Source organism: Salmo salar, unplaced genomic scaffold, assembly GCF_965601325.2.
Source record: "Salmo salar unplaced genomic scaffold, fSalSal1 ptg000721l, whole genome shotgun sequence".
NCBI classification, from domain to species: domain Eukaryota; kingdom Metazoa; phylum Chordata; class Actinopteri; order Salmoniformes; family Salmonidae; genus Salmo; species Salmo salar.
In genome coordinates this window covers 675,812-696,188 of record NW_027675475.1, presented here as the reverse complement: position 1 = coordinate 696,188, position 20,377 = coordinate 675,812, and the positions used below count along the sequence as shown (strand labels likewise).

Below are 20,377 nucleotides of genomic sequence, written 5' to 3'. Positions count from 1 at the left end.
AAGACATGAGACAAAACAACCATAATGAATCAGATTACATGGAGAGGGGGGACCTGATCCTAGACCATAATAAATCAGATTACATGGAGAGGAGGGGACCTGATCCTATATCATAATGAGTCAGATTACATGGAGAGGGGGGACCTGATCCTAGATCATAATGAATAAGATTACATGGAGAGGGGGGACCTGATCCTAGATCATAATGAATCAGATTACATGGAGAGGGGGGACCTGATCCTAGATCATAATGAATCAGATTACATGGAGAGGGGGGACCTGATCCTATATCATAATGAATCAGATTACATGGAGAGGGGGGACCTGATCCTAGATCATAATGAATCAGATTACATGGAGAGGGGGGACCTGATCCCTAGATCATAATGAATCAGATTACATGGAGAGGGGGGGACCCAATCCTAGATCATAATGAATCAGATTAAATGGAGAGGAGGGACCTGATCCTAGATCATAATGAATCAGATTACATGGAGAGGGGGACCTGATCCTAGATCAGCACTCCTCCTCTGGGACACTGCCTGTATAAAACAGAACACATTGTTGTAAAGTCTAGGTTCAGCAGGTGTTTACTGCCATCTAGTGGATGATACCAATAAAACACTTTATTTTCAGGGTGGGGAGACGGCTGATTGAAACCGAAAGTAAAGTTGTTCTTTTGTTCAGGATCCATTTTGAGACGACAGAGCAGAAGACACTATATGGAGATTATTGAAAAATAAAGTAAGTATTTCTGAACAATAATCTATTCTAATGGACAGAGTAAGAGAATGAATACTAGGAATGATATATTACTAGTTAGTAGAACTGCTACTTGAGCTGAGTTGCTGACAGACAGCAGTTTTCAAAGTGGAAACTAATCAGTAGGTCTACATGTTATCAGTAAAACGTCTGGTAAAGATGGTGGAGGAGCTTTTACATTATATGGTTTTATGTTTATCTCAGGGTTTATCAATCCTTTTGTTCTTACCAGCACTTACACACCTGATTCAACTAATCATTAAATATTTCAAGACAGTTTAATATTTGAGGCATACAAATGAACATTCTCAAATTAAAACCTTTTGGGTTTGTAGGCCTGTTAACAATTATTATAGTCCTACAGTAATTCACATTCTGGAGGAAAAAACACAGCTAAACTTGGTTACGAGTAAATGATATGTTTATCTAAAATAATGTAAGAGAGACGTCTTGAAGAAACGCTTCTGGGTTTAGAACTCTGTGTCTCAGTGCCTTGCGACAGTGGGAAGTTCGTTTTGCATGGCCCGGTGCTACAGGTGAGTGGAGTTTTATTTTAAGGAACAATAGAATGGTCTAAAATGCGTAAACTCTGCGCACCCGGGGAGCCGGGCAATGCAAAACGAATTCACCCAGTGGCCGTTGCTTTATTTCCTTATATGAAACTGAAAGTAACTTTGTAGCCCACGCAGTTACAAAATGTCTGTTGAAACTGTGGCTCATATGTCTCTAGAACGTTAGAACAGTGGTGGAAAAAGTACTCAATTCTCATACTGGAGTAAAAGTAAAGATACCTTAATAGAAAATGACTCAATTAAAAGTGAAAGTCACCCAGTAAAATACTTCTTCAGTAAAAGTCAAAGTATTTGGTTTCAAATATAATTAAGTATCAAAAGTAAATGTAATTGCTAAAATATACTTAAGCATCAAAAGTAAAAGTAAAGTAGTGATAATTTAAAATTCCTTTTATTAAGCAAACCAGACGGCACAATTTTCTTGTTATTTTAATTTACGGATAACCAGGGTCACACTCCAACACTCAGACGTCATTTAAAAATGAAGCATTTGTGTTTAGTGAGTCTGTCAGATCAGAGGCAGGGGATGACCAGGGATGTTCTCTGTTTAGTGAGTCCTCCAGATCAGAGGCAGTAGGGATGACCAGGGACGTTCTCTGTTTAGTGAGTCCTCCAGATCAGAGGCAGTAGTAATGACCAGGGATGTTCTCTGTTTAGTGAGTCCTCCAGATCAGAGGCAGTAGGGATGACCAGGGATGTTCTCTGTTTAGTGAGTCCTCCAGATCAGAGGCAGAAGGGATGACCAGGGATGTTCTCTGTTTAGTGAGTCCTCCAGATCAGAGGCAGTAGTAATGACCAGGGATGTTCTCTGTTTAGTGAGTCCTCCAGATCAGAGGCAGTAGGGATGACCAGGGATGTTCTCTGTTTAGTGAGTCCTCCAGATCAGAGGCAGTAGGGATGACCAGGGATGTTCTCTGTTTAGTGAGTCCTCCAGATCAGAGGCAGTAGGGATGACCAGGGATGTGCTCTGTTTAGTGAGTCCTCCAGATCAGAGGCAGTAGGGATGTTCTCTTGATAAGTGTTCAAATTGGACCGTTTTCTGTCCTGCTAAGCATTCAACATGTAACGAGTACTTTTGGGTGTCAGGGAAAATGTAAGGAATAAAAAGTACATCATTTTCTTCATGAATGTAGTGAAGTAAAAGAGAAAGTTGTTAAAAATATATTTCTCAAAGAGATAATAAATGAATGAGAACAATTGACATTCAAGAATTAGTCACTGTGTTAACCACAACCAACATGCTGGATCTCTGTTTAGTTGTTACTGTGTTAACCACAACCAACATGCTGGATCTCTGTTTAGTTGTCACTGTGTTAACCACAACCAACATGCTGGATCTCTGTTTAGTTGTCACTGTGTTAACCACAACCAACATGCTGGATCTCTGTTTAGTTGTCACTGTGTTAACCACAACCAACATGCTGGATCTCTGTTTAGTTGTTACTGTGTTAACCACAACCAACATGCTGGATCTCTGTTTAGTTGTCACTGTGTTAACCACAACCAACATGCTGGATCTCTGTTTAGTTGTCACTGTGTTAACCACAACCAACATGCTGGATCTCTGTTTAGTTGTCACTGTGTTAACCACAACCAACATGTTGGATCTCTGTTTAGTTGTCACTGTGTTAACCACAACCAACATGCTGGATCTCTGTTTAGTTGTCACTGTGTTAACCACAACCAACATGTTGGATCTCTGTTTAGTTGTCACTGTGTTAACCACAACCAACACGCTGGATCTCTGTTTAGTTGTCACTGTGTTAACCACAACCAACATGCTGGATCTCTGTTTAGTTGTCTCTGTGTTAACCACAACCAACATGCTGGATCTCTGTTTACAGGGGTCAGTGCTCTAAAATGAGTCTCTCTGGGGAGAGAGAGGAGGGGGGCCCTGCCTCCAAAATGCATCTCTCTGGGGGACATGACACCAAAGCTAAGAGGTGAGATAACAATTTTATGATAACAATATTGAGCCGGTCGGTCACATTTGAGAGTGAGGGAGATATATAACATTTTGCATAAAAAAACATGATTTTTGTCTCTCTGAAATGAAACCATCAAGTGATAGATTTTAAACAAATCCTTGTCTGTGAGAGATGTAATAATTAATACATAATTTCTTTAAACAATAAAAGCTCATTTCTGTAAAGTGATATGTAGCGTTTTGGAACTCTTCTTATGTTTCCCATCTGAGATCAGAGTAGATGAGAGATGTAATGTTTGTCTCTGTTGTGTTGAAGCCCAATCAAGCAGGAGAGACCAGCCTCCCCTGTCCCCAGCTGTGTGTCCATGAAGAGTGACCGGTCTATGGGTACACCTATAGTGTTTAGAGAGGGAGACTTTTCTACTGAACAAAGGTAAGAAGAACTCATGGGTCATGGTCAGTGAGTTAAACAACACTGTCTCTAGTCATTTCTCCTCTCCCATTTTCACATTTCTTATTGTTGTTTTCATAATCCATAGGCTAATCCTTTAGTCCATTTTCATAGTCCTAAAACAGTGTGTGTGTGTGTGTGTGTGTGTGTGTGTGTGTGTGTGTGTGTGTGTGTGTGTGTGTGTGTGTGTGTGTGTGTGTGTGTGTGTGTGTGTGTGTGTGTGTGTGTGTGTGTGTGTGTGTGTACTGTAATCTCATGTTTTGTCCACAGAAACCAACAGGAGAGATCAGAGTCAGAGATTCTCAGTGGTCAGTCTTCCCAGAGTCATCAAACAGACCTGGACTCCATATTCAGTGTATGTGATCCTGTTATGTACATTTGTTTTTGTTTTCCTCAAGTAAAGTTGATCTGTCAATTATTCATGAATGTGTTAATGAGAAAGCATTTCTTCTCTTGCTTAACTTATTTACTTGATTTATTTTAGTTGCTTGAAGAGAAAATTATGACATTTGTGAAGAACGAGCTGAAAATGTTCAAGAGGATTCTTAGTCCTGAACTCCCAGAAGGCTTTGAGAGTCCGAAGCAGGATAAGGAAGTGGTGGATGCTGAAGATGAGAAGCAGGAGAGCAGTGCCAGAGAGGGGGCTCTCAAGATCACACTGCACGTCCTGAGGAAAATGAACCAGAAGGAGCTTGCTGACACACTGGAGAAATGTAAGATCTGTCTGCCTCATGTTGAATGATGTTTTATAACGTTTAAAAGCTGTAGCTAAAGTACAGCTAAAGTAGCTGTGTAACTCAATGATATTGTAGCAACCTTAACACAACACCTAGTGACCTCATCAAGTAGCAGAAGGGATGTGTTGTGGTGATTCATTTAGAGAGACAGAGAGAGACAACATTAATAATACCATCAATAATACCAATAATAATATAATCAGTCACACCAGTCTGTAATGCATTATGAAAACATTTAACATTTATACAGTCAGTTAAGAGAATAAATGATTATAATTTAAACTTTATAACAGTCCTACAATACTGTAGGCATTAAAACAGACGTAATATTAATATCCTCTGTGTTATTTCTAGATTCAGATGATCCTGCTGTGATTTGCCAACGTGAACTCAAATCTAATCTAAAGAAGAAGTTTCAATGTGTATTTGAGGGGATCGCTAAACAAGGAAACCCAACACTTCTCAATAAGATCTACACAGAGCTCTACATCACAGAGGGAGGAACAGGAGAGGTCAATAATGAACATGAGCTGAGACAGATTGAGACAACAACCAGGAAACAAGCAAGACCAGAGACTGCAGTCAAATGTAACGACATCTTCAAACCCTTAACTGGACAAGACAAACGTATCAGAACTGTGCTGACAAAGGGAGTCGCTGGCATTGGAAAAACAGTCTCTGTGCAGAAGTTTATTCTGGACTGGGCTGAAGGAAAAGCAAATCAGGATGTTCAATTTGTGTTTTCATTCCCTTTTCGGGAGCTGAATTTGATGAAAGAGGACAAACACACTTTGATTGAACTTCTCTATCACTTCTCAATGGAAATCAAACAATCAAGAATCTCCAACTACGACAAGTACAAAGTTGTGTTCATCTTTGATGGTCTGGATGAGTGCCGACTGCCCCTAGACTTCCAGAAGAACAAGATCTGTTGTGACGTCACAGAGTCAACCTCAGTGGATGTTCTGCTGACAAATCTCATCGAGGGAAATCTGCTTCCCTCTGCTCTCCTCTGGATAACTACCCGACCTGCAGCAGCCAATAAGATCCCTTCAGGGTGTGTTGACCAGGTGACAGAGGTACGAGGGTTCAATGACCCACAGAAGGAGGAGTACTTCAGAAAGAGATTCAGTGATGAGGACCTGGCCAGCAGAATCATCTCACACATAAAGACATCAAGGAGCCTCCACATCATGTGCCACATTCCAGTCTTCTGTTGGATTTCTGCAACAGTCCTCGAACACATGCTGAAACATAAGACAGAAATGATGCCCAAGACTCTGACTGAGATGTACACACACCTTGTGGTGTTTCATACCAAACAGAAGAATGAAAAGTATCTTGGGAAAGAAGAGACAGGTCCACACTGGAATAACGAGAGCATTCTGTCACTGGGAAAACTGGCTTTTCAACAGCTAGTGAAGGGCAATCTGATTTTCTATGAAGAAGACCTGAAAGAGGCCGGCATTGATGTCAATGAAGCCTCAGTGTACTCAGGATTGTGCACACAGATCTTTAAAGAGGAATGTGTTCTGTACCAAGACAAGGTGTACTGCTTTGTTCATCTGAGCATTCAGGAGTTTCTGGCTGCTGTGTATGTGTTCCTCTCATTCATCAACAACAATGAGAATCTCATGGACAAACAGCAAATAAAGTACAGTATATTTTCTTTGCTGTACAGAGATAAGTCTGAAGTTACTGTCTACAAGAGTGCTGTGGACAAAGCCTTACAAAGTGAGATTGGAAACCTGGACCTGTTCCTCCGCTTCCTTCTGGGACTCTCACTGGAGTCCAATCAGAAGCACTTACGAGGTCTACTGACAAAGACAAGAAGCAGCTCACAGAGCAATGAAGAAACAGTCAAGTACATCAAGGAGAAGATCAGGGAGAATCTCTCTCCAGAGAGGAGCATCAATCTGTTCCACTGTCTGAATGAACTGAATGACCATTCTCTAGTGGAGGAGATCCAAAGCTACCTGAGCTCAGGAAGTCTCTCAGAACCCAACCTGTCACCTGCACAGTGGTCAGCTCTGGTCTTTGTGTTGCTGACTTCAGAAAAGGAGCTGGATGTGTTTGACCTGAAGAAATTCTCCAGATCAGAGGAAACTCTTCTGAGGCTGCTGCCAGTGGTCAAAGCCTCCAGAGCTGCTCTGTGAGTAAATAAAATAACATATAAGAAGTATTCATCAGGAAGAAATATTATGTTTAGAGAAAAATATGTATTATAATATGTATATTGAAAAACATATTGAATAAATGCATTGATGGAAGATGAATCTATATGTTGTTTGGGAATATGAACCACATGCATCTACCGTTGTCCTTCTACACTACTGGTGTTAAATTAACAGTGTGTTTGTGAAGTCATGATGATCTCGTTGCAGGCTGTCAGGCTGTGGAGTCACAAAGAAAGGCTGTGCTTCTCTGGTCTCAGCTCTGAAGTCAAACCCCTCACACCTGAGAGAGCTGGACCTGAGTAACAATGACCTGAAGGATTCAGGAGTGAAGCTGCTCTCTGCTGGACTGGGGAATCCCAACTGTAAACTGGAGACACTGAGGTCAGTATTCCTGTAGTTGGTCAACAAGTGATAACTGTTCACCAGATCCACATGTGTTTACCAGAAACACATAGTCCACACCATATGTGTTTGGACAGTGAAGCTTATAGTTTTAAATGTGGTGCTATGCTCCAGCATTTTGGATTTGAGATAGAATGTTTCATATTAGGTGACAGTACAGAATGTCACCTTTTATTTGAGGGTATTTTCATACATAGCTGTGTTACTGTTAAGAAAGGAAAGCACTTTATGTATTTAGTTCTCCCATTTGAAAAAGTTGTACATATTCGGACAAATTCACTTATATTGTATTAAAGTTGTCATAAGTTTAGTATTTGGTCCCATGTTCCATGCCTGCAGTGATTACATCAAGCTTGTGATTCTACTAACTTGTTGAATTCATTTGCAGTTTGTCTTGGTTGTGTTTTGGATGATGTTTTTCCTAATAGAAACTGAATGGTAAATAATGTCCTGTCATTTTGGAGTCACTTCACTTGTATTGTCAGTAAGAATAGAAGATGTTTCAGAACACTTCTACATTCATGTGGATGCTACCATGATTATGAATAATCATGAATGAATCATTAATGATGTTTATTGTAAAGGACCACAGGTCCAGGGCTCAGCAGGTGTTTATTGTAAAGGACCACAGGTCCAGGGGCAGGCAGAAGATCAAAAAGGGTCCAAAAAGGCAACAGGCAGGGAAAAGGCCGTGGTCCGGGAGATCAGGCAATAGGTTGATAACAGGAAATCCTATAGGCTAAGGTACAGGCAGGGAATAGGTTGATAACAGGAAATCCAATGGGCTAAGGTACAGGCAGGGTATAGGTTGATAACAGGAAACCCTATAGGCTAAGGTACAGGCAGGGAATAGGTTGATAACAGGAAATCCAATGGGCTAAGGTACAGGCAGGGAATAGGTTGATAACAGGAAATCCAATGGGCTAAGGTACAGGCAGGGAATAGGTTGATAACAGGAAATCCAATGGGCTAAGTTACAGGCAGGGAATAGGTTGATAACAGGAAATCCAATGGGCTAAGGTACAGGCAGGGAATAGGTTGACAACAGGAAATCCAATGGGCTAAGGTACAGGCAGGGAATAGGTTGATAACAGGAAATCCAATGGGCTAAGGTACAGGCAGGGAATAGGTTGATAACAGGAAATCCTATAGGCTAAGGTACAGGCAGGGAATAGGTTGATAACAGGAAATCCTATAGGCTAAGGTACAGGCAGGGAATAGGTTGATAACAGGAAATCCAATGGGCTAAGGTACAGGCAGGGAATAGGTTGATAACAGGAAATCCAATGGGCTAAGGTACAGGCAGGGAATAGGTTGATAACAGGAAATCCAATGGGCTAAGGTACAGGCAGGGAATAGGTTGATAACAGGAAATCCAATGGGCTAAGGTACAGGCAGGGAATAGGTTGATAACAGGAAATCCAATGGGCTAAGGTACAGGCAGGGAATAGGTTGATAACAGGAAATCCAATGGGCTAAGGTACAGGCAGGGAATAGGTTGACAACAGGAAATCCAATGGGCTAAGGTACAGGCAGGGAACAGGTTGATAACAGGAAATCCAATGGGCTAAGGTACAGGCAGGGAATAGGTTGATAACAGGAAATCCTATAGGCTAAGGTACAGGCAGGGAATAGGTTGATAACAGGAAATCCTATAGGCTAAGGTACAGGCAGGGAATAGGTTGATAACAGGAAATCCAATGGGCTAAGGTACAGGCAGGGAATAGGTTGATAACAGGAAATCCAATGGGCTAAGGTACAGGCAGGGAATAGGTTGATAACAGGAAATCCAATGGGCTAAGGTACAGGCAGGGAATAGGCAAAAGGTGTCGTTAGGGAGGCAGGCAAAAACATCATACACGGGAGGAGTAAATTAAAGGAAACTCAGCGCTCCGCATAGCCTTGTGTCACAAATCAAACATTACATCACAATGATGGGGGTGCAAAGAACTGAACTAAATGGTTATAATGACATACAGGTGTGTGAACAGGTGATCAGAATTCAGGTGATTCAGATCTACGTCTTTGAGAGTTGCAAGCAGACGTTACACCATCCACTATTTTAATATTGGGCAAAACACAACCCATAACACAACCCAAAACACAACCCATAACACAACCCAAAACACAACCCATAACACAACCCAAAACACAACCCAAAACACAACCAAAACAAACTGCAAATGCAACCAATGAGTTTACAACCAAACACTAAACTTTTGACTACTTTAATACACTATAAATGAACTGGTCAGAATACTTATGACTTCTTCAAATAGGAGGACTAGATACATAAAGTGCTTTCATTTTTCTAAATGGTGAAACAGATATGTATTAAAATACCCTCAAATAAAAGGTGACATTATATACTGTCACCTCATATGAAACATTTGATCTGAAATTCAAAATGTTGGAGTTTAGAGCCACATTTAAAATGTCAGCTTCACTTTCAAAATAGATATGGTGTGGACTGTATACTCAATACAATCTAAATCTGATACCTCACTGTCTGTCTTTTGACTGATACTGCTTTTAAACTGGTCTGGTCAGTCTACTCAAATATTCATACTGTACATATTTCTCTCTACAAGTAATATGATAATTTAAAATAAAGATACATTAATTTATAAATAGATATGGCAGGTTTCAGGACACTGATGTATCTGAATATGATGAAAAAATATACTGCCACTATTTTCATCACAAAGAATATCAGTGTGGTTTTAATATGATTTGAATCTTTGCAGGATGTCATGTTGTCTAGTCACAGAGGAAGGCTGTGCTTCTCTGGTCTCAGCTCTGAGGTCAAACCCCTCACACCTGAGAGAGCTGGACCTGAGTAACAATGACCTGAAGGATTCAGGAGTGAAGTTGCTCTCTGCTGGACTGGAGGATCCCCACTGCAGACTGGAGACTCTGAGGTCAGTATTCCTGTAATTGGTCAACAAGTTTTTGTATTTGTATTAATTGGATCCCCATTAGCTGCTGCCAAAGCTAAAATATTTGTACTATACATTTTTCTCTCTACAAACAATAATTTGATAATTTGTCATTTCTAAAAATGATACATTCATTTCTGAATAGATATGGCAGGTTTCAGGACACTGATGTATCTGAATATGTTGAAGAAATATACTGCCACTATTTTCACCACCAAAGAATAGCAGTGTGGTTTTAATATGATTTGACTCTTTGCAGGCTGTCAGGCTGTCTAGTCACAGAGGAAGGCTGTGCTTCTCTGGTCTCAGCTCTGAGGTCAAACCCCTCACACCTGAGAGAGCTGGACCTGAGCTACAATCACCCAGGAGACTCAGGAGTCAGACTGCTCTCTGCTGGACTGGAGGATCCACACTGCAGACTGGAGAAACTCAAGTATGTAGAGGGTTTATGTCAATGTTCATATCAGACATGATTGACTTTTCAGGCTAGGTAATACAAACATTCTGACCACCACTTGGACAAAGTTATATGCGTGTGTGTGTGTGTGTGTGTGTGTGTGTGTGTGTGTGTGTGTGTGTGTGTGTGTGTGTGTGTGTGTGTGTGTGTGTGTGTGTGTGTGTGTGTGTGTGTGTGTGTGTGTGTGAGAGAGAGTTCAGGTGTATCCCTCAATGACTGTCTGTTTTTCTGCTTATCGCTACAGTGTGGAAAATAGTGGAGAGAACAGAATGAAACCTGGACTTAGAAAATGTGAGTGTTGACTGCTGTGAAGAATATGACTAAGAATAAGTCTTAATTCAAGTTAAGTCAAAGACCACCATCATTACTAACTTGGTCATATTAAAGATCAGCTGTAGTTCTACAGAAGCAGAAATCAGGGACACCAACGTTTACAAAGAGTTGATATGACAGTGTGTGTGTGTGTGTGTGTGTGTGTGTGTGTGTGTGTGTGTGTGTGTGTGTGTGTGTGTGTGTGTGTGTGTGTGTGTGTGTGTGTGTGTGTGTGTAATTAATGTGAATAAGTGTGTATTATATTACCATACAGTATAACATATGATCATTCAACAAGTCTCAAGTTACCTTAACTTCTCCTTTTGATACCTAGAAACATCTACATTAAATGAATTAGTGAAAAGTGAGTTAACATTCTAATGTGAATGATGATGATTTCTAATATTGTGTCTGGTTTCATCCATCAGATGTCTGTGATCTCACACTGGACCTAAACACAGTAAACAGACACCTCTCTCTGTCTGAGGAGAACAGAAAGGTGACATGGAGGAGAGAGGAGCAGCCGTATCCTGATCACCCAGAGAGATTTGAGGACCGCGGACAGGTGCTGTGTAGAGAGGGTCTGACTGGGCGTTGTTACTGGGAGGTAGAGTGGAGTGGGAGAATGGGGGCTGATATAGGAGTGACATATAAAGGAATCAGCAGGAGAGGATGGGGTGATGACTGTTGTCTTGGATGTAATGACAAGTCCTGGAGTCTGATCTGCTCTGACAACAGATACTCTGCCAGGCACAATAATAATCTCACTACCATAGACGTCCCCTCCTCCAGCCCCCACAGAGTAGGAGTGTATCTGGACTGGCCAGCCGGCACTCTGTCCTTCTATAGAGCCTCCTCTGACACACTGACCCACCTGATCACATTCACCTCCACATTCACTGAGCCCCTCTATCCAGGATTTAGGGTTTATGATGTTGGCTCTTCAGTGTCCCTGAAATAACACACACACAAACACACACAAACACACACACACACACACACACACACACACACACACACACACACACACACACACTGGACACACACACACACACACACACACACACTGGACACAAACTGGACACACACACACACACACACACACACTGGACACACACAAACACACACACACACACACACACACTGGACACAAACTGGACTCACACTGGACACAAACTGGACACACACACTGAACACACACACACTCAACACACAGACACACACTCAACACAGACACACACTGAACACACACACACACACACACACACACACACACACACACACACACTGGACACACACACACACTCAACACAGACACACACTGAACACACACACACACACACACACACACACACACACACACACACACACACACACACACACACACACACACACACACACACACTGGACACACACACACACACACACACACACACTGAACAAACACACACTCTGGACATACACACACACACACACTGGACACACACACACACACACACACTGGACACACACACACACACACACACTGGACACACACACACACACACGCACACTGAAACACACACACACACTGGACACAGACACACGCTGGCCACACACAGACACACACCGACACACACACACTGACACACACACACTGGACACACACACGCTTGACACACACACACTTGACACACTGGATACACACACACCAACACACTGGATACACACACACACACACACACACACACACACACACACACACACACACTGGATACACACACACAAACACACACACTGACACACATAAACACTGACACACACACACACAATGGACAAACACACACTGGACAGTCACACATGTCAGGCTTGTAATATTTTCTGATCTTTTACCACTTTGCATTTTTTATGATATATTTTACTGTTTGTGTTTGTACCACAGGAGGTTGGTGGGACCTTATTTAGGGAGGACAGGTTTGTAATGGCTGGAGTGGAATAAGTGGAATGGTATCAAACACGTGGTTTCCATGTGTTCCATTTCATTCACTCTGTTCCAGACATTATTATGAGCCGTCCTCCCCTCAGCAGCCTCCTCTGGTATGTACTGTCCTGTATGTGAGAGAGCTCCAACAAGGAATTACAATGTATGTATTACTTTTAATACCTGCAAATGGCAAATAAACTACTGGAACTCCTTATGAATGTCTGCAGCCGACAAGAGGTGAAAATATTACCGGAATATTCTGCAAAATGTTGATGAAGACGTCACTCAATCCACCCAAAACAACATGCAGTCTTTCCACAAGACTCCCATGAAGTTATAGTGTGACGTTATGAGTCGACGTTAAAGTAACATTCTCACAACATACTGCACTTGTTTTATCCTGTTTTAGATGTATCCTCTGTTTAAACATTTAAACTCTTACAATAACACCGTTAAAATACCAATGTGATCATTTCTTGTCTTTTTATGTTGGAAAAACAAATTGTACAATTATATGTGGACATACGCTCCATAGTTGTACAAGTATACATGGATATATTGTACTTTTCATAATAAAACATACTTGAAACAAGAAAAAGCATGTTAATTGTGAAAACAATTTCGTTATTGATTTTTACATTGCTTCTCCCTGTCTCATGTTGACGTTTGTCATGAATCTTGACCTGGAGGCAGAACTGTGCGATTTCCTCTAGATATGTCAGCTGCAAAGTCAGAATTGGCTGTGGAAAATAATGTTGTTTTATGGTCTTAATTTAAGGGAAGGATTAGCAGTGTGGTTAGGGTTGAGGTAAGGATTAAAATCTGATTGTATTACTTTGTGCCTGTGCCAGCTAGTGAATACTTTGCTGAACTGCCTAGAGGGCAAGATTCATACCAATAAATGCCAACCTGCCTCCAGGGCAAGATTCATGACAATAAATGCCAACCTGCCTCCAGAACAAGATTCATGACAATAAATGCCAACCTGCCTCCAGAACAAGATTCATAACAATAAATGCCAACCTGCCTCCAGGGCAAGATTCATGACAATAAATACCAACCTGCCTCCAGGGCAAGATTCATGACAATAAATGCCAACCTGCCTCCCAGTCATCCCCTCCTTATCTTTACAAGGCTGCAGAACCTGCAAGCTAGTGATGTGGGGGTTCTCTCATAACCCTCAGTCCCCAGGTGGGTAGATGGCAGGTTGAATAAAGAGAAGCTAGTGATGTGGGGGTTCTCTCATAACCCTCAGTCCCCAGGTGGGTAGATGGCAGGTTGAATAAAGAGAAGCTAGTGATGTGGGGGTTCTCTCATAACCCTCAGTCCCCAGGTGGGTAGATGGCAGGTTGAATAAAGAGAAGCTAGTGATGTGGGGGTTCTCTCATAACCCTCAGTCCCCAGGTGGGTAGATGGCAGGTTGAATAAAGAGAAGCTAGTGATGTGGGGGTTCTCTCATAACCCTCAGTCCCCAGGTGGGTAGATGGCAGGTTGAATAAAGAGAAGCTAGTGATGTGGGGGTTCTCTCATAACCCTCAGTCCCCAGGTGGGTAGATGGCAGGTTGAATAAAGAGAAGCTAGTGATGTGGGGGTTCTCTCATAACCCTCAGTCCCCAGGTGGGTAGATGGCAGGTTGAATAAATAGAAAACAATAGGCTACATAAATCAATCCATAAATGTATAGTTATTATGTAATTTACACAAAACATTAAGGACACCTTTCTTTCCATGACAAACTGACCAGGTGTAACTCAATATTAGGAAGGTATCCTTAATATTTTGTCCACTCAGTGGCTCTGACCCTTTACGTAACAGTCAATCCTCTTTACCAGGAAACCTTCCTTAAATTTCCCCAAATGTTTCCACACTGCTGCTCTCTCACAGCTGCTCCAGGGCCTCTTGGGTTGAGGAGTCATTCTCTTCTGACCTGATCACAGCTGCTCCAGGGCCTCTTGGGTTGAGGAGTCATTCTCTTCTAACCTGATCACAGCTGCTCCAGGGCCTCTTGGGTTGAGGAGTCATTCTCTTCTAACCTGATCACAAACAAAGACAAGATTCAAAAAAATAAACATGATGGTCCAACATAATGGGGGGGGGGGGGGTATAGGGAAGGTAGGGGACAGGAGGGGGGTATAGGGAAGGTGGGGGAGAGGAGGGCGTATAGGGAAGGTAGAGGAGAGGAGGGGGTATAGGGAAGGTAGGGGACAGGAGGGGGTATAGGGAAGGTAGGGGAGAGGAGGGGGCATAGGGAAGGTAGGGGAGAGGAGGGGGGGGTATAGGGAAGGTAGGGGAGAGGAGGGGGTATAGGGAAGGTAGGGGAGAGGAGGGGGTATAGGGAAGGTAGGGGAGAGGAGGGGGTATAGGGAAGGTAGGGGAGAGGAGGGGGTATAGGGAAGGTAGGGGAGAGGAGGGGGTATAGGGAAGGTAGGGGAGAGGAGGGGTTATAGGGAAGGTAGGGGAGAGGAGGGGGGTATAGGGAAGGTAGGGGAGAGGAGGGGTTATAGGGAAGGTAGGGGAGAGGAGGGGGTATAGGGAAGGTAGGGGAGAGGAGGGGGTATAGGGAAGATAGGGGAGAGGAGGGGGTATAGGGAAGGTAGGGGAGAGGAGGGGTTATAGGGAAGGTAGGGGAGAGGAGGGGGGTATAGGGAAGGTAGGGGAGAGGAGGGGGTATAGGGAAGGTAGGGGAGAGGAGGGGTTATAGGGAAGGTAGGGGAGAGGAGGGGGGGGTATAGGGAAGGTAGGGGAGAGGAGGGGGGGGTATAGGGAAGGTAGGGGAGAGGAGGAGGGTATAGGGAAGGTAGGGGAGAGGAGGGTATAGGGAAGGTAGGGGAGAGGAGGGGGTATAGGGAAGGTAGGGGAGAGGAGGGGGTATAGGGAAGGTAGGGGAGAGGAGGGGTTATAGGGAAGGTAGGGGAGAGGAGGGGGTATAGGGAAGGTAGGGGAGAGGAGGGGGTATAGGGAAGATAGGGGAGAGGAGGGGGTATAGGGAAGGTAGGGGAGAGGAGGGGTTATAGGGAAGGTAGGGGAGAGGAGGGGGGTATAGGGAAGGTAGGGGAGAGGAGGGGTTATAGGGGAGAGGAGGGGGTATAAGGGAGAGGAGGGTGTATAGGGAAGGTAGGGGAGAGGAGCGGGTATAGGGAAGGTAGGGGAGAGGAGGGGGTATAAGGGAGAGGAGGGGGTATAAGGGAGAGGAGGGGGTATAGGGAAGGTAGGGGAGAGGAGGGGGTATAGGGAAGGTAGGGGAGAGGAGGGGGGGTATAGGGAAGGTAGGGGAGAGGAGGGGGTATAGGGAAGGTAGAGGAGAGGAGGGGGTATAGGGAAGGTAGGGGAGAGGAGGGGGTATAGGGAAGGTAGGGGAGAGGAGGGGTTATAGGGAAGGTAGGGGAGAGGAGGGGGGTATAGGGAAGGTAGGGGAGAGGAGGGGTTATAGGGAAGGTAGGGGAGAGGAGGGGGGGGTATAGGGAAGGTAGGGGAGAGGAGGGGGTATAGGGAAGGTAGGGGAGAGGAGGAGGGTATAGGGAAGGTAGGGGAGAGGAGGGGGTATAGGGAAGGTAGGGGAGAGGAGGGGTTATAGGGAAGGTAGGGGAGAGGAGGGGGGTATAGGGAAGGTAGGGGAGAGGAGGGGTTATAGGGAAGGTAGGGGAGAGGAGGGGGGGGTATAGGGAAGGTAGGGGAGAGGAGGGGGTATAGGGAAGGTAGGGGAGAGGAGGAGGGTATAGGGAAGGTAGGGGAGAGGAGGGGGTATAGGGAAGGTAGGGGAGAGGAGGGGGTATAGGGAAGGTAGGGGAGAGGAGGGGTTATAGGGAAGGTAGGGGAGAGGAGGGGGTATAGGGAAGGTAGGGGAGAGGAGGGGGTATAGGGAAGATAGGGGAGAGGAGGGGGTATAGGGAAGGTAGGGGAGAGGAGGGGTTATAGGGAAGGTAGGGGAGAGGAGGGGGGTATAGGGAAGGTAGGGGAGAGGAGGGGTTATAGGGGAGAGGAGGGGGTATAAGGGAGAGGAGGGTGTATAGGGAAGGTAGGGGAGAGGAGGGGGTATAGGGAAGGTAGGGGAGAGGAGGGGGTATAAGGGAGAGGAGGGGGTATAGGGAAGGTAGGGGAGAGGAGGGGGTATAGGGAAGGTAGGGGAGAGGAGGGGGTATAGGGAAGGTAGGGGAGAGGAGGGGGGGTATAGGGAAGGTAGGGGAGAGGAGGGGGTATAGGGAAGGTAGAGGAGAGGAGGGGGTATAGGGAAGGTAGGGGAGAGGAGGGGGTATAGGGAAGGTAGGGGAGAGGAGGGGCTATAGGGAAGAAAGGGGAGAGGAGGGGGTATAGGGAAGGTAGAGGAGAGGAGGGGGTATAGGGAATGTAGGGGAGAGGAGGGGGTATAGGGAAGGTAGGGGAGAGGATATAGGGAAAGTAGGGGAGAGGAGGGGGGTGTAGGGAAGGTAGGGGAGAGGAGGGGGTTATAGGGAAGGTAGGGGAGAGGATATAGGGAAAGTAGGGGAGAGGAGGGGGTATAGGGAAGGTAGGGGAGGGGGTATAGGGAAGATAGGGGAGAGGAGGGGGTATAGGGAAGGTAGGGGAGAGGAGGGGGGTATAGGGAAGGTAGGGGAGAGGAGGGGGTATAGGGAAGGTAGGGGAGGGGGTATAGGGAAGGTAGGGGAGAGGAGGGGGTATAGGGAAGGTAGGGGAGAGGGGGGGGTATAGGGAAGGTAGGGGAGAGGAGGGGGGTATAGGGAAGGTAGGGGAGAGGAGGGGGGTATAGGGAAGGTAGGGGAGAGGAGGGGGGTATAGGGAAGGTAGGGGAGAGGAGGGGGTATAGGGAAGGTAGGGGAGAGGAGGGGGGTATAGGGAAGGTAGTGGAGAGGAGGGGGTATAGGAAGGTAGAGGAGAGGGGGGGGGGTATAGGGAAGGTAGGGGAGAGGAGGGGGTATAGGGAAGGTAGGGGAGAGGAGGGGGGTATAGGGAAGGTAGGGGAGAGGAGGGGGTATAGGGAAGGTAGGGGAGAGGAGGGGGGTATAGGGAAGGTAGGGGAGAGGAGGGGGGTATAGGGAAGGTAGGGGACAGGGGGGTATAGGGAAGGTAGGGGAGAGGAGGGGGGACTTCCTCCATGTCAGGTAAGCAGCCTCCAAGTCTACCCTCACCAACTGACCAGACTGAGTGAGTTCTGAACATCCCGCTCTGTCCTCTGATGCTGCGTCCAAGTCTTCTTGGGTCTTTCTGGTGTCTCTGTCTTCACTCTTTAGTGAGTTTTTTCAGTTCTTTCCCAGGCTGCCTGAAAAACACAAAAAGATGGCAACTACATAAGAGTTATAAACTATCAAAATAAAGAGAATCCCACACTCCATATATAAACTCCCAGTCATTTATTGGATATTTACCAACGTTTCAGCATCACTGTGCCTTCTTCAGGGTGATGTCATCAATACTTGAACCAGGTTATGTTGACAAACAGTGCAATTAGTGCAACCAATGACAATAGAGAGGGGTGTGTCATAATGATTAAGTTAATTACAATGAATTAATGAAACTGTTAAAAAAACAATAGTTTATGGCATATTAAATATTTAAAAAATAGTAGCCTATATTATATATATCCGTCTCTCCATGTAATCTGATTCATTATGATATAGGATCAGTTCCCCCTCTCCATGTAATCTGATTCATTATGATCTAGGATCAGGTCCCTCCTCTCCATGTAATCTGATTCATTATGATCTAGGATCAGGTCCCCCCTCTCCATGTAATCTGATTCATTATGATCTAGGATCAGGTCCCCCCCTCTCCATGTAATCTGATTCATTATGATATAGGATCAGGTCCCCCCTCTCCATGTAATCTGATTCATTATGATCTAGGATCAGGTCCCCCCTCTCCATGTAATCTGACTCATTATGATATAGGATATTTTTATTTTTATTATTTCAACTTTATTTAACAAGGTTGCTAGTTGAGAAGTTCTCATTTACAACTGCGACATGGCCAAGAATAAAGCAAAGCAGTGTGACAGAAACAACAACACAGAGTTACATAGAATAAACAAGTGTACAGTCAACACAAAATGTAAAAAAAGTCTATATACAGGTTGTGCAAATGGCGTGAGGACTTATGGCAATAAATAGGCCATAGTAGCAAAGTAATCACAATTTAGCAGATTAACACTGGAGTGATAGATGAGCAGATGATGATGTGCAAGTAGTGATACTGGTGTGCAAAAGAGCAGCAAAGTAAATAAAAACAATGATGAGGTAGGTAGATTGGTTGGGCTATTTACAGATGGACTATGTACAGCTGCAGCGATCGGTTAGCTGCTCAGATAGCTGATGTTTAAAGTTAGTGAGGGAGCAATAAGTCTCCGGCTTCAGCGATTTTTGCAATTCATTCCAGTCATTGGCAGCAGAGAACTGGAAGGAGAGGCGGCCAAAGGAGGTGTTGGCTTTGGGGATGACCAGTGAGATGTACCTGCTGGAGCGCTTGCTACGAGTGTGTGTTGTTATCGTGACCAGTGAGCTGAGATAAGGCAGAGCTTTACCTAGCATAGACTTGTAGATGACCTGGAGCCAGTGGGTCTGGCGACGAATATGTAGCGAGGTCCAGCCGACTAAAATGACCTGGGTTGCAATCATGAAAAAAAACTACCCGGCCTTCATTGTTTGACATTGAGAACATTGGGAGAGATGAGAGCTGACGTTTTAGTAAATGTGCAGATTACGTATCTCAGTCACAGACAAGAAGCTCAATTAAGACATTATCTTCACCACTGGGACTGGGGACAACAGGACCACAGGCCAAATAATACAGCTCAACACTTCCACACTACCACAGTGAGTAGAATCAGGCTTCTGAAAACAGAAAACTTGCAGAATTATTAATGATGAATTGTATTACACGTTATTAGACATGTCTGTTGTTGAGGAGGATGGGAGACCCACAGTATAGGAGCAGAACGCACAGAGATGTCAAAAATGTGTTTCAAAAATCGTCAAAGAGTAATTATTTTAACCTAAAGCATTTAATAAAGACACTTATAGTACAATATTATGGGGAATAGGAATGAGAGGGCTACTTACACCATTTTGGGAAGGGATCACAGCAGTGATTGAATGAGGGTATGAGGCATGAGTTGAGGTGTTCAGAGGCTTGACCAGTGCAGGGCAGGGTTTGACTGGGAAGACAACACAAAAACACTACACAGTGAGACAAAAGAGCTAAGAATGAGTTAGTCCAAGCAAGGAGTCAAATCATAGATGTGTAATAATGTGATTGTGTTTGTGATTGACTCTACATAAAGTAATGAGAGAAAAATTGACAGGGGTTCCCTCACCGTGCTTGGAGAGGAAACATTCAATGTGCCAGTGGATGAGTGGGCCACATGAGACGTGGCTTCCAGTTCATATGAGGAGTGGTAGTGGAGTGGTCATCGCTTGTTAACTTCTTTGGGCTAGGGGGCAGTATTTTCACATCCGGATAAAAAAAACGTACCCGATTTAATCTGGTTACGACTCCTGCCCAGTAACTAGAATATGCATATAATTATGGGCTTTGGATAGAAAACACCCTAAAGTTTCTAAAACTGTTTGAATGGTGTCTGTGAGTATAACAGAACTCCTATGGCAGGCAAAAACCTGAGAAGGTTTCATGCAGGAAGTGGCCTGTCTGACAAGGTGTTGTTGTTCTTGCTTCTGTGTATTGAAGAGTC

General features: G+C 44.4%; 1 protein-coding gene and 1 long non-coding RNA gene across 2 annotated transcripts; both read left to right on the top strand.

Moving 5' to 3' along the window:
- Positions 1–519: 519 nt before the first annotated feature.
- On the top strand, positions 520–9,965 carry LOC145877212 (NLR family CARD domain-containing protein 3-like). The gene is made up of 8 exons (XM_082972511.1): positions 520–744; positions 3,179–3,277; positions 3,578–3,694; positions 3,983–4,067; positions 4,197–4,425; positions 4,804–6,601; positions 6,834–7,007; positions 9,776–9,965. The coding sequence occupies exons 2-8, from the start codon at positions 3,195–3,197 to the stop codon at positions 9,963–9,965; spliced, it is 2,676 nt and encodes an 891-aa protein (XP_082828637.1). The 5' UTR covers positions 520–744; positions 3,179–3,194.
- Positions 9,966–10,224: 259 nt separating this feature from the next.
- On the top strand, positions 10,225–12,486 carry LOC145877215 (uncharacterized). The gene is made up of 3 exons (XR_014391608.1): positions 10,225–10,400; positions 10,669–10,715; positions 11,165–12,486. It is a non-coding gene; the product is annotated as an uncharacterized LOC145877215 (long non-coding RNA).
- Positions 12,487–20,377: the final 7,891 nt, after the last annotated feature.